At 39.0% G+C, this 15000-nt stretch overlaps 2 protein-coding genes and 1 non-coding gene across 4 annotated transcripts in view; 1 reads left to right on the top strand and 2 right to left on the bottom strand.

Annotated features, from left to right (window-relative positions):
• LOC140246457 (large subunit ribosomal RNA) overlaps nucleotides 1–91 on the bottom strand; it is a 3810-nt gene extending 3719 nt beyond the window's left edge. Inside the window, exon 1 of the ribosomal RNA XR_011902521.1 lies at nucleotides 1–91. This exon is cut by the window's left edge and continues 3719 nt beyond it. This is a non-coding gene — a ribosomal RNA (large subunit ribosomal RNA).
• Nucleotides 92–330: 239 nt separating this feature from the next.
• On the top strand, nucleotides 331–7124 carry LOC140246219 (uncharacterized). Its single transcript, XM_072325669.1, has 5 exons — nucleotides 331–464; nucleotides 2572–2719; nucleotides 3235–3388; nucleotides 6156–6292; nucleotides 6622–7124. The coding sequence occupies exons 1-5, from the start codon at nucleotides 409–411 to the stop codon at nucleotides 6952–6954; spliced, it is 828 nt and encodes a 275-aa protein (XP_072181770.1). The 5' UTR covers nucleotides 331–408; the 3' UTR covers nucleotides 6955–7124.
• Nucleotides 5835–10648, bottom strand: LOC140246220 (putative nuclease HARBI1). Of its 2 annotated transcripts, XM_072325670.1 has the most exons (5): nucleotides 10580–10648; nucleotides 9622–9821; nucleotides 8347–8483; nucleotides 7141–7415; nucleotides 5835–6336 (listed from the first exon to the last, which is right to left on the bottom strand). In XM_072325670.1, the coding sequence occupies exons 1-5, from the start codon at nucleotides 10623–10625 to the stop codon at nucleotides 6332–6334; spliced, it is 663 nt and encodes a 220-aa protein (XP_072181771.1). In that variant the 5' UTR covers nucleotides 10626–10648; the 3' UTR covers nucleotides 5835–6331. The 2 variants fall into 2 exon arrangements, with proteins under 2 accessions (XP_072181771.1, XP_072181772.1); XM_072325671.1 differs by lacking the exon at nucleotides 10580–10648 and having other exon boundaries at nucleotides 9622–9846.
• Nucleotides 10649–15000: the final 4352 nt, after the last annotated feature.

Genomic DNA, 15000 nt, shown 5'->3' with positions numbered 1-15000 from the left:
AACTTTGTGAAACTAAATTAGTTAATTTTGGAGTTAAGACACTTTGCCTTATGATCAAAATTAACTAATATAATTGCTTAATATACGTTGCATAAAGCAGATAGTTGCTAATTTAATCGAAATATACAAAAAAAGAACTTGATCGAGGCGGAAAATTGACACATGCGCAGGATCAGCGATATTGTCGTCTGCTAGGTTTGAGGGAGATGACGAGATGGCGCGCGAACTAATGCGATACGACGCGGGTGACCGTAACTTTCGATCAACGTGATGACGTGACTACGTTTACACTGTACACAGTATTTCTACAGCTTCGTCTGCATTCTACATCATACATATGCGACGCGTACGTACAAACGTACTGTACTGTACGTGGTTGCATGTATAGTATGCACGTGAAGTGCGTGCATGCACCGGCCGGACGGACGGACCAATGCAGTGTTCAACTTTCGTTCATCGTATTCGTAAGTACCGTACAAAAAGTTGTCAATTTTTATCTCCAAATAAATACCGGCATTTCTGTTTATCATGAATTCATGACTTTATATTAACTGTTTACTTATATAGCAAACCCAGTTAAGAAATTACATCAATAAATTGGCATAAACCCACGGCACATTTCATTTTTGTTTTCTTCTTCTCACATTGCCATTGGTCACCGCCGACAAGACTCTCCCCCGACCTCCGGGGCCGAGGTCCGTGAGGATGAGGGTGGGAAAGGGGAGCCTGCGTACGGCGTACGATGTAGCTTTGACCGATGAAATCTCGTCTTTTCCTCGGTGAATTTCACTTTTTTATTACTGACATTTGCTTGTAAGTCGAGAGGAACTGACCAGCGAATGTCATTAATGAAAAAGTGAAGTTTATCGAGGTAGAGACGAGATTTCATCGGTCAAGAACAAGGCGCGTAGGCCGTAACGTTAGCTGCTCATGCTCCTGGGTGAGGCTGATCCATTTCATTGATTGTCACCTCTTGTAGCATGGCAGTGACATACAAACATGCTAAAGCAATCAATGAAATGGATTACAACCAGTTAGCCTTCCTTCTCTCTATTGATTAGTATTGTCGACAGACTTGATCTCAGTAGGGAATGCAGCTGTAGACCCCTACTATTTAAAGCAATAGTACTAACATGTTAGACATTAACCAGTCACCATATATAACTTAATAAAGAATAGGCAAGCAAACTAGTAATGACATGTTGAATTGCTTGTCACTGCATACTATATAACTTTCCAATTACCCTAAGTGGTAACAAAATTATGACAGCATATTACATATAGACCAAATGCACATTCGTAGCCCGACCAGATGCTGTAAGTATGCTGTCGCTACGTACCTACGTACAGCGACGGGGGTGTGTATAGTTAGCACATTCCCTATTCAGAGCTTGACTCCTAGTATGTAACAATGTATGTTATTAATATGTCAGTTAAGTGCCTGGCTGTAATCGCACGCTATTCCACTTATCACAACCGATGAACTGGACATCATTGAGATAGACGATCGCAATCAAAGTGTTCCACTTCTTATTGACTGACGGGCAGCTGATGATAGTTGTTTTATATGAACTACAAAAATAGATTTCCACACAAAGATTACAGTATGCACTAGTTGCTATCTTTGTTTGAACTCACTGATCCAATACATCATGAAATCCAGCTAGAGTACGTACAGGCCGGTAGAAACAACATTAAAGTCCTAACTCAATAATCACTGATTATGCTGTGACCATGAACATAAAAGTGCAGTCTTACAATCACAATGAAATTGAATTCACAAGTAGATAATCAACCGACGTAAATTCTTAAAGCAACCATCCATGAACAAGTACGTGTTCTGTAGTATGCAGATTTTTACTGGCACTTTGTAAATAGGCCCTATACATCCAGGCAGTTGCACACTCCTATGCCACTGTGAAATGTGTATACATGCACAGACACACGGACTGAAGAAAACAACATATTGTTGAGCAACTGAGCAGGAAAAAAAGAAAACAAAACACCTGCATATGGGCCTTATAGGGCTAGGTCCAGTGTTTTCTGGTCATATTCCCACCACCTGACAAGCTAAGTAAAACCAAAACAAAAAAACAAACAAACAAACGAACAAGCAATAACCAAGACAACAACAAAACAAAATAAAAGAAAACCAAAGGAAAACAGAGATTGTAAAAATGACAGGTGAGTTTTGATTGCATACTGTATAAGTGGTTGACCACTTATTCTCATTTACGGTCATGGATGTAGGTTTGTCTATTTCTCAGAGGTAACACCTTATCCTTCTCACATGCACATCAATCTGTATTTACTTTCACCCCCATCTTTCATTACCTTGCATCCATCACTTGCAATTAACCTTTCAAACCCATGTGCCCTTATAAGTGTCTGCCAAATGCACAGTTCCCACAATCAAGAAACACAGAATGCACAAGGGTTTGCTCTGTTATGTAATCATCATTATATTAAGCTATTCGTAACAAAGCTTGTACCTGTAAACTCAATTTCTTAGCAATGCTGCACTTGTAATAACCTTGAAGACTTTTCCTTTTCTTTCACATTACATTTCAGTGAACTAGCATCAAATACCGGTGGGAAAAGGGAGAAAATGGTAAAGCGGAGGCCAAACCTCACGTTACAACAGGTTTCTTTCCTGTCATCATTCGTTAAAAGAAAAAAAGGGGATCTTTTCGGGAAGGCGGGCCATTGTGCCGACAAAGTAAGTGAGGATGACACTGTCTCTGTCTTTACATAGATATGTTTCAAACTTAGTTATGTATCATATTTCATTCCATGTTACGCAAATGGCAATTATGCCAGTGATGTGATGAATGATAACAGAGTTTTACATCTTATGAAAATATTCAGAAATTATTTACTGGTAATGCCTTATATTTACAAAGAAAATATTGAGGTATTGCAGAAAAAGGAATGTGGAATTATTTCAGTACATTTCATTTCATTTCATTTATTTCCTTTTTCATAGATAGTTTACAAACTTTCAATTAAAATCAAACAAACTAACAAACAAAAATACATGGTGTCAAATATAATATTGGTGGAATCATGAGAAGCACATGCAAAGAAGGCTTATTGAAAGTGATCCCTTAAGAAAGTGTGAGAAAGGACATTTTCATTTAATGCAAACAGTTCTAAAAAGAGAAATATGTATCTTCATTTTTGTACAATAATGACTGTCAACCTTAAAATTATCTCTTTTTTGATATAATGTAGGTAAAGAAGAGGAAGGATGCTACATGGCAAAATGCTCTGGATGAGCTGGAAGCACAGGGGCTACCAAGGGGACGGACAGCGAAGGACCTTCGCCTGACATGGACCGAAATGTCGTCCAAGGCCCGAAAGTACAGGGACCTGAAGTTCCGGACTGGTATGTGTAGCAATCATTCTCATGCACGCGACACAGTCAAAGGAAATCAAGACACATGCCTTTAGGCAGGGCTGCCAACTCTCAATCATTGAGAGTGAGACCCACTCATTTTGGTCCTTTCTTAACCTGAAACTTTATTTCATTTGCATGCATTTCTTTTGATCTCACTCATTTTGACTCCTAAATTAAAGTATTTGCCTATGGGAGTCTCACTCTCAACTGGTTTCCAATTTTATTTTTGGCAGCCCTGCTTTATGGGCACAACACCCACATAGGCCTGTCTCTTTGTTCAGCCATGTTGGTTCTCCTCTGAATGACCACGTCTTGACATAGCTGGCGCTTTAACAATGCTACAGTATGTTAGTGAACTAGTGTATAATAATAATACTACCTTACTATCAAATCCAAGTATATATTATATTAATTTGAAGTAGACAGTCTATCATCTTGAATATATAACAAGAACATCACTAAATAATTACTGTATTCTTTTAAAGATAGGAGCATTGGAAGATTTTTTAAGAATGCTGTGATTATGCAAATTAATTTACCATAATACTTCATGGACCACTACCAGCAGCACAACTTTGCCTGAATTCTCCGGATGTTAGTGCACTAAATCCACCAGAGTGGCTGTGGTCAGCCAACTTCATAAACTTGATAAATAAAGCAACCAATTCTCACAATTTCCATTTGGATTATTTGAAATCAAAAGTGAAATATATCGTAAACTTGCTACTGGTATGACTAGTGCAAACAATTACGATGACATAATTTGACTGGAACAGCACTAGATCATGCTATATATTGTACTATCAACCTACTCAAAAAATGAAAAGGCACAATTTTTTTTCACATTTGCACTCAACAAAACAGCACAAAATCTGTGAAAATTAGTGTGCTTAAAGGAAAAGGTCACCTTCTTAGATATGTGGGTTGAGTGAATGCAGCAATATTAGTAGAGTACAGCATTGAGAGTTTGATGAAAATCGGACAATCCATTCAGAAGTTATGAATTTTTGAAGTTTCTGCTTACTCAAGGCTGGATGAGAAGACTACTATAGCTTGTAATGTCACAGGAGTACAACGATATAAAGAAAGAATAAAGAAAATTCAACATATTCTCACTTTTCTCACATAACAAAAGAGCACATGACTTCTCTATTTCAGAAGGCCGGGGGAATAATATTACCCTTAACATATGTCATTAACAAGTCGAAGAAATGTGCACTTAATTCAAAAAGTAAAGTTTTGTGAAATTCTCTTCTTATTTTCTTTATAATTGTACGCATATGACATCATACACTATGTTGGTCTTCTCATCCAGCAGTGACTACGCAGATACTTTAAAAATTCATAACTTTTGAATGGATTGTCCGATTTTCTCTAAACTTTCACTGATGTGTTCTACTAATATTGCTGCATTCACTCAATCCACATGTCTATGAAGGTGAACTTGTCCTTTAATGCTTCCATGCTTACATTATATTATTGGAATTTAAGTATTACAATTGTATTCAATATAATGTAGAAAAATACTTCTATCTCATTAATATTATTGTCGTAGTCTGGTCTTGGGGTGATTGTGTCACGTCAGGATGTACTCAATACGCCAAAAGATTCGAGACCACGCAAGAAGAAGTAGGGGGTGAAAGAATTTATTCTTTCGCACTGCGAATTCGCACTGGGAAAGTCATCACCCAACATAAACACAGATATTAGCAATGGAAATACCTTTCTTCTAGCGTGAAAGGTTTTAAAAGTATAGTCCCGGCAACACACATCGATGACAAGTGGAAATGATAGAAGAGACTTAACTTTACAAGATCTATAAAGTGAAGAGGGTGCGCATTAAAAGGCAACCCTGTGGGATGTGCCAAAAAAGATTCCACCCTCACGGCAATATAGAAAACATATGATATCATATAACGCGAATATATGTTCCAGACATACAAGTTTTCAAAATTCCATCATGCCGAATAGCAAAGGCACTTTTGTTTCCATAAGATGCAACTAATTAAGAGGAAACATTGCTCTACAATAACTACATTGTCAAAAAGGTGAACATTCAAAGGTAATCTCTGGGGAGGCGTCTAAATTTACACCTACACTCACACCCTTAATTACAAAATATGGATATTAGCAACGCAAATGCAGTTGTTCTAGCGAGAATGGTTTTAAAAGTAGGTCCGGCAATACGGCAAATACACTCATATAAATGAAAAGTCATGAAAATGATAGAAGAAGATTTGCTTTACAAGATCTACACAATAACAAGGGTGCTTATTGAAGGGCGATCCTGTGGCATGTGACCCTAAAATGCCCTTTATCCTCTTGGCAATAGAGAAAACATATAGTATCATATAACATGAAAATATATGTTACAAACGTACATGCTGTCAAAATTTGATCGTGCCTTATAGCAAGGGTACTGCTGTTTCCAAGAAATGCAATGTAATCAATACAGGAGACATTGCTTTACAATACTTCTATGGTAAAAAGGGGTGCACATTTAAAGCGGCCCCTCGGGAGGCGCCCAAAGTTACCCCCTCAACCCTGCGTTTCCATATGCAAAACGTGCATTATGCCAATGTGAGTATTGTTGTTATGAATGTACTCTTACAGTTACCGTTAATTTGCATTTTATGTAAATTATTTTCATATGACCAATTCGAAAAGGCAGCCATTGCGTTCATTGACCTACAAAAGTTTATAGCACTCGACATTAATTTCGATCTTTTTGCTAATTTTGTCCGATTTATCCTAGGTGGTGGACCCCCTGTAGAAAGGGTTGAGAAATGGGAATTGGTGCTGGATGCCCTGGTTGAGGAGAGTGTGGAAGGATTTGCAGATGAGGAGGAGGAGTCAGGGGTTCCTATAAGTCTACTCAGCCAGGCTTCACAGGTGAGTCGTTGTTGCCGTTGAAATTGCAGTCTGTTGCACTCAATCTACATAGCAACACAGAGGGAACAGTAAAACAGCAGCAAGATTATATTCTAATCGAAAGATAGATTTTCTAATGTCTTCATTTTAACACAGCTTTATCAACAACAGGTTTGCCTTACGGCAGTGTAATAAAATAAACTTCCATGAAATGTATACGTGGAACAGTGGAACCTCCCATCGTACATTTACAAGTGCTTCAAATTTCTACTATTTAGTTATGAATATGTATGTTTATCAGTGGTTCCATAACTGGCTCATCTCTTTTGTTTTCATAATTCTTTTTACAGGCTTCAGAGAACACCATTGCATGTGGACTGCTACATGGGATGGGGCCTCAGGAGACATATGTGGAGGAAGATAAAGAAGTGGAAGAACCAGAGGAAGAAGAAGAGAACAGGGCAGGCACATCGGCTGACGTGGAGCCAGTGGAGGTGATCATGGAAAAGAAGAAAACGGGAGTGAAGAGGAAGACTACGATGGATCAAGGACCAAGGAGGATCGAGAAGGATCGAGAATCATCGAGTTATGAGGAGCGTCTTCTTGCCATTGAGGAGAGGAAGCTTGAGGTTTTGGAGAAGCTTCTTGCAGTAGCTTGTCATTACGTTTATGGTGAAGAGTGATTAGCTGGTTTGCTATTTATGCTGTAATTTGTTAAATATTTGTAAATAGTTTCATAGGCATTGTTCAATTTCCATCCTACATATGACTTCTTTACACTGAAAATTTTAGTTAAGGGGAGCAATTATTTCAGCAACATCCAAACCTCGAGAACAGAAATAAAAAATGTATACGCAATTATGACTCACTAAAGTAGTTTGCAATGATAGCTGTTCTGATGGCCAGCCCAGTATGTGGATTTCCTCCCACAGGTGGGTCAACAGGAACATGGTGGGCGTCATCCAGTTCACCATCAACCTCGGGCTGCCTCCATGTCTTGCTAAGATTATGTAGGATGGCGCATGCTGTCACGACTCTTCCAGCTCGCTTTGGGGTCATCTGCATCCCATGCAGGAGGCACCGAAATTTATGCTTTAACTGGCCATTAACTTGCTCTATTATGACCCTTGTTGAAGCATGTGCTCTGAAAAGAAAGCCATTCAGCAAACAAAAGACAATTTCTTGACACCAAGTCTTTGCATAATTATCATGACACATCTTGACTGCAATTCAGTGTTTTTACATTATGTTATATTTTGCAATATGGAATGCCATTTTCACCTGCAGGGTATTGCTTCATATCATGCACTCTGACTGATAGAAATGGCAGACAGAATGGGTTAACCCGTTCTTTAGGAGCAACTGATATACGGGAACCTGGTTTCCCAAAATGAAGACAGGAGTGCCTGCTTTAGTGGCCTAAATTCATGTTTCTTTGTGTTGTAATGCTCTGAAAAGTGGGTGTTAAAAAAAGATCAGAGTTTATTCTATCAGCATTTGTTCTATTTCTGTTTGAAAATTGCGTGTTTCACAGTACTACGTACCTTTTCCTGATTTATTTTTTTGCTTGTTCTGCTGTAAACTTGTACGAACATGTACATAGCGATCGAGGTTGAGATCAGTTAGATATGTGGGTTCGCTGATCCACAGTCACCTCATTCAGGTACCTGGTTTTGTGTAGAACATCAGCGCACGCTCTGTTCATACCTCGCACCCGATCGATATTTCTATTGTTCACTGGCACATGTAGTTGACCGTGGAAAGGGGGATACAATGTACCGCTTGACTGCCTTCACACAGCTGGATTACCAACCTGTCTGCCTCTTCGTCGACGGGCAAAAAGAATCTCGTTTGGGGGCATTAAAGGCACTCAGAGAATTGCGGAAGGAACGGGTTAAGAAGGGCAAAGAAAATGGCTTAAAAAGGACATTTTCATTACAAGGGATATCTCAGAGTTGCATACTGATTAATGGCAATCCTCCACTGTTAAATAATATAGGAATCAAGATAATGACTATGCCATTTTCATAAAAAAAAAAACAATACAAACAAACTAATAATTTATGCATGCTAACCGGTTGTAGGCATTCTCTGCAGGAGTCGTTGGATTCAGCACTGGTGTCATGATCCATGGTCTCAGCGCATACCCGGAATCTCCCAGGAGTAGTCCGTGCAATTTTAAGCCCTCAAAACACCTCCCAAGGACGCTGTTCTGTATACAAAGGGGAAAAATGTTTTGTTGGCTCATACGGTGCATATTCCGGGGCATGTTCACTTTGCTTGCCTGGGCCCTTATAGAGGGTTGAAGGCGGAGCCTTTGACATTTTACCACAAAATCACATCAATTACACCCACATTTCTGTCTTTTGACAGGCCAATATTTAGAATGTGATGCTTTTTTAAACTATTGTTTTGCTTTATTAAAACAAATCAAATTTGACTCGATATCAGAAGGTTATTTCTTATGGAACAAACACACGGTCACACAGTGCGGTTTATGTGGTAATGTCCCAATTTCACATAGTATGAAATATAAAGGGAATTCCACAAAAATTCACTTTGCTAGCATAATGAAAGAGCACTTTAGTAACTGCTTTCAAAAAGAAACGGGGAAAACTGTTACCCTTAACATATGTTAGTATCAAATTGATGGAATGTGTAATTTTCATGAAAAATCACTGATTTTTATGTCAATTACTGGGGTTTGGAGGGTTAGCCCTTATGGAACAAACACAAGGTCACGCACTTTGGTTTATGTAGTAATGTCCCATTTTCAAACACAAGGTCACGCACTGTGGTTTATGTAGTAATGTCCCATTTTCAAATACAAAATCACGCACTGTGGTTTATGTAGTAACGTCCAAATTTCATAATTATTATAGTAATGTGAAATTGGGACATTGACATAAAAATCAGTGATTTCTCGTGGAAATTACGCATAATTCCTTCAACTTGATACTGACATATATGTTAAGGGTTCCCCGTTGCTTTTTGAAAGCAGTTACTAAAGTGCTCTTTCATTATGCTAGCAAAGTGAATTTTTGTGGAATTCCCTTTATATTTCATTTATGATTTAATTGTTGCCCACTCATACGTCATAACCTCTATTAGTCTCCTCATCCAGCGGTTTCAACACCAAAACTTTACAAATTCAGAACTTTTGCATGGATTGCCCAATTTCCTAAAACTTTAACTGATGTGTTCTACTAAGGATGCTGTTTTCACTCAGTCCACATTCCTCTTTGGGTTTGGGCTCCATTTAACCCTAACTGTACCAGGTTATTTGAGCTGTGAAAATACTCGGTTTATACTTAGGGTCTGTATAACCTTTTTTGACAAGCACAGTTTACCTGCAGTATCCGACTATCATGGGAACTGCCTGGCCATCTTGCCACCAGATCAATGATTTTGTAGTTCGCAGCACAGACAATTTGGACGTTTATCGAGTGGAAATGCTTCCTGTTTACATAGGCATATTCCCTTTCTCCCAGTGGTGCTCCATTCAGTCGAACATGGGTACCGTCCACTACTCCAACGACTTGTGGGAATCCTAGAGTAAATGAGATGTGCTGCATTGTTGCAATATATCGACTCTATATACCGGTAGTGATTTCACATGTTCATCTTGAAATTTTGTGTCAAGCCTCAAAAGAACGCTTTCAACATTTTGAGAATCTGCCTTTTTAAGATGTACAGTAGTTGTTACCAATTTTGAATTTATGATTAATGTATCAATTACAATTTCCAACTACAACTATCACTCAATGTGATTAATACCACCACCTAAAAATGAGGGAGGTAGCTCAACCATGAATTACTTTGTGTGCTCTTTATTGGAAAAAAGTAGAATTCATAGCAATGTATTGTTAAACAATGATTAAATGTATATTTCACTAACTGATAATCACATATGCCATTTCTGAAGTCAAGTATATTGGCAATTTCAATGCTTTTCATTAAAAAAGAATGTTGTTACCATGGCAACAAAATGTTTGACATGAAAAAAAAAATGATGAAGTTTTTACAACTGTATGTCACAGCCATCACATGTGCCAAGTAGAATTCATAGCAATGTATAGTTAAACAATATTTCGCTAACTGATAATCACATATGCCATTTCTGAAGTCAAGTAAATTGGCAATTTCTATGCTTTTCATTCAAAAAAAAATGTTGTTACCATGGCAACAAAATGTTTGACATGAAAAAAAAAATGGTGAAGTTTGTTCAACTGTATATCACAGCCATCACATGTGCCAAATTTCAAGTCAATTGCAAAAAAGAAAAAAAAATTGTTTTATAGTGCGTACCTGATATCTCAAAGAAAGCCACTTGTGCTTCTCTCACCTCTTCCATGGTCCTGGGGAATTTGATAACCTGTGAATATAAAACAAAGTACTTTAATGTACTAGTATTTTCACGAGGGTTAACATGATAGCTGGGTAAGATTGAACAATAAATCATTTTTGAGAGGAAAGTGTGTTGCTAATGTGCACATCTAGTTTGCAAACATGTCTATTGTTTGCTGTCTACAATTATACATCTTCATACCAACTTACATGAATGTCTGAAATATTTTATGGATGATACATTAATGTTCTAATTTTCTTGCTAATTTATTGTTGCATGTATATGATGTTTACATTTGATATATTTTTTTAGTCATTCATACTTAATTATTTATTTGTATATGATGCATTTGCAATTATTACAATAACCACATTTTAAGATTTGCTATCAGAGTCTGCTGAAAGATTTTATTTGAAATCAGATAGTGATTACATTACTACAATGTAATGGAACAAGAAGCAAGTATATAAACATGTAAAACTGGATGTAAATATGAATTTAACACATATTTTGACATACTGGTAATTGTTTCTGTGAAACAATATAATAAAATTGAGAAACAAATCAGTAATATATAAAGTGCTTATCAGTCTTATCCAGATTTTTTACTACGTAAGAACTAATTAATGTTTATTTCGTATTAAATACAATTCTACATAGGAATGTTTGTGTCATAATCATCCTGTAAAAACACAGAATGATAGGTACAAAAAGGAATGAATGGAATGAGAATGAATAGAGATATGTCCACTTGACAGGAATGGAATGACTGTGAAAGGGTGCAATTCTGATAGCACTGACTGGAGTGCTCCCAAGAGAGTGACAATCAAGAGCTCGATGTGAGTGAGTCTGTATGTGTTTACTGTGTTTACCGATCTGATACTGTATACCCTCTATATACATAACTTGGCTTGATTTTGTGGTGTTTACATTTATGGGCTATATATATGAGCCAGATGTTCATATTGAAATTTTGCGACGCACTGACTTGCGAAAATTAATCCCCTGAAAATTGTACAGTAGGGCCTATAGACATGGCAGTGATATCTGAAGAAAGTTTATAAATTAAAAAAATAAAATAAAAATGTAACCCCTAAACACGTTTCTTGCCAAAAAAATACACCGGCAAATGAGGATTTTGTGTTATTTGTCAGGAAATATAACCCCTCTTAACAGGTTTGATTAAGATATCACCCCCTTTTTGTTGAAAATTAGCAGTTTACCACCCTTAAGTGCGTAATACATGCTATAGGTCTTTATCCGAGTGCACCTCCCACAGGCAACACACACTCAGAATAGAATGTAATAAAAGTCAACAACATATTGTAATACATTGAATACTATTATGATTGAACTGAAAAATCACCACAAATTTTTCAACATATGCCTGTAAATTATACTACTCATAATTACCGGTATTTGTGGGGGGGGGGGGGAATTCCCAGGGAAATGAATGGAAGTGATCCATGATATTTGAAATATTTGATTGCTGTTTTTGTCATTTGTGGATTTTTATTTTTTTATTTTTTTTTCCCTACGGAAGGTGGTAGGGTCCATGGTTGCACCCCATATTAAGGATATGTGTACTGTTCTGGTTGAGGTGAGAATTTAGTTCGATATTCAGAAAACAATCTATGAGATGTCAAAGATCATGCAATTCTTAGTGGTATCAACATTTTATTTGATAAAAATAGGTTTTGAAATGGTTGAGATATCCAAAAACAAGTTGAGGCAAAGAAATCCTAATGAAGGGATCAGTGCCCTATTGCCTTTTATTATTATCACTATTTATGGATATCTCAGCCATTTGAAAACCAACTTCCATCAAATAACCGTTGGATATTTCTTAAAATTACATGCTCTTTCATATTTCATAGGTTTCTTATTATCTCACGTAGGAATGTTATGGACAGATGAATCCCCCTCAACCAGTACTGTGTGTTCCCCCCACCCCCCCCCCCCCCACCCCCACCCCAAACAGCTGTACCTGGGGTACCGCTGTTTTTAGAGCTCTAGCTCTGAGCAGGGACAAAACGTCATCTCAAAACATTCTGTGCTTACATGCTCCTATCATGTCCCCCAGCAATCAAGGCCAGCGCACGCAGTCACAGAACTCTACACACAGAACTCTCTCTGTGTAGAGTTCTGTGACTGCAGTGTGTGTCTTGCCAATCTTTGGTCTTTCATTTATCATAGAGAGCGTGATCACGTGTCAGATAGCACATGATAGAGTACGTGATAGTAGTAAAGCCGACGTGCTTATAAATTGACGTACTCTCTCTATACGAAACTCGACGACGTACACACATGTACGTTTCGATCGAGTGCAGGCTAGAGGCAAGTGTGGACTGCCTTGGCAACGGAACGCTAGTAATAAAGTAAGTTTACGTAGTTATTATGGTATTGTTTATATTTTCATGGAAAATTTGTTAATACAGAGAAAAGCAAAGAGGCAGAGCTCGCGTAAACCACATTTGAAGTAAATTAAATCATTTAACTGTATACGACTGAAACACCAACCAACCCCCTTACAGTAGTTACTAGTTGACAAGTGTTTACCGCGTACTAGTACGCCGTGCCATAGCTTAAGCATGTTAGACTTCTAGCTCAAAGGCAAAGCCCCATGAAAGTGATTACATGGGACTGAAGACGATAAATTAACTGAGGCGACGACTCGGAAGATCCGATTCACAATGTTCACTCGATACATCCATAAACTAAGCTAACTTACTTCAAGTCACGTAATGATAGAACTGCAAGGTTCATGGGTAGCTTTTGAGTCTAATTTAGACCGTAATTATAGCCATATATTTTAAAGAAATTGGGCGTTTATCGGGCCATGTATGTCGCCGGTGATACCGGCGCTGTCGAGACTTGGTAACTGCTATATCCGCGGCCGGGCTAACTACGCCCTTTTATAGAGTACCGGCCGTCCAGTTCACACACACACACACACGTTTCCTCTTAACTCAGTTTATATCATAAGTTATGAAATACTTTATTGTTGGACTGCTTTACAGTATTTGTCAGAGCTTTTTTACCCATTTGACGACCAATTAGCCCACAGATTATAAGGCTGGCCTAGCTACATGTGTAGGGGCTTATGATTTGAAGCCTTTTAGACGAGACACTGCTCTGTGTAATCATGGACTTATTGGAAGTAGACATAGGCCTACTCTATTTCTAGTATCAATTTATTCTTAATCTTATTTTTTTTTTTAAGGCAAGTAGACTCAAGACCTACCTCGTCCTTCAAGGTGGCAAGAGTATTAGAAACTCTGTGTATGACCCTGGATGCGGTGCTCCTTGTAATTCCATGGACAGTTGACGTGGTGTCGATCACGGCCCCAGTGGCGAAAAAATTCAATGCCACAAAGATTTGTTGGCTGGGGCTCAGTGCATGATTTCTTCTTGTGTTGTGTTGGAGAGAATCACCCACCATGTCAATAATCCTGATGCACCCTTCGCGTGTGAATCTGTACTTCCTAAATATCTCCTCATCATTGTAAACATCTAGCGGGTGATTTCTGTCTCTGAATACCCTCTCCCTTCTTCTCGCTCTCTCAAACTCCTCCCTCTCTCTGATGGCTCGAAATGCTTGTAGCACAGCTGCCATTTTCTTTGTCACTATGGTAGTAACCGCATCTTATGTAGGTGCGGTTAAGTTACCACAGTTTTTTAACACTTACCGTAGCTTTGGAGCGGTAACTTTACCGCAACTGTTTTATGCAACGCAAATTTTAGCTGAATCTTATACTTACCGCAGTTTTCCTACTTACCGCAGAAAATAGGCAGTTACCGCTGCGGTAAGTTTTTTATGCAACGGGCCCCTGGTTAGTTTCTTTTCCTCCGCTTAGTGATATGCTTAAATTCAGCGGGTGGTCTCGCCCGATCTGAGGTCGAGATTGGTTGCCGGAGGGCGCGCGCCCCACAGACATGTAGCATAAATATAGCCCCTCTTCTGCCGGTGCCTCGCCAGTCCCACCCAAAGAGTGGTTGGGAGCGGGAGCGCGGGCGAGGAGGAGAGAGAGGTCGCCTCGGTCAATGTTGGTGGTTGCCCGTGCGCAGCAGAGCATCGCGTCTGCGTACCTGCGCCGCGCGGGACCACGTTAAAGTCTTCCGAGGCCGTTTCTCTCTCCACCCTGCTGGGCGTCGGAGAGAAGGAGACGGAATCGGCTGCTGGCGGCCCTCCCCGCAGGAGAGAAACCAACCGAGCGAGCCCACCTCTTCTTTCACTTCCGGGGCCGCCTGCGCGTCCTCCCCCCATTGACAGGGGGGATGACGAGGGCACGGAGCTTGGAGAGTCCAATTCGTCTCTTCCTTCACGACCGGGCGCAGCCAAGGGCTGCGAGCGACCCGGCGCTCTCGCGAGGGGGCAGAG

Source organism: Diadema setosum, chromosome 2 (assembly GCF_964275005.1).
Source record: "Diadema setosum chromosome 2, eeDiaSeto1, whole genome shotgun sequence".
In the NCBI taxonomy this organism is placed as follows: Eukaryota; Metazoa; Echinodermata; class Echinoidea; order Diadematoida; family Diadematidae; genus Diadema; species Diadema setosum.
The sequence above is the reverse complement of the archived record's forward strand: the minus strand, read 5'-3'. Positions and strand labels throughout refer to the sequence as shown.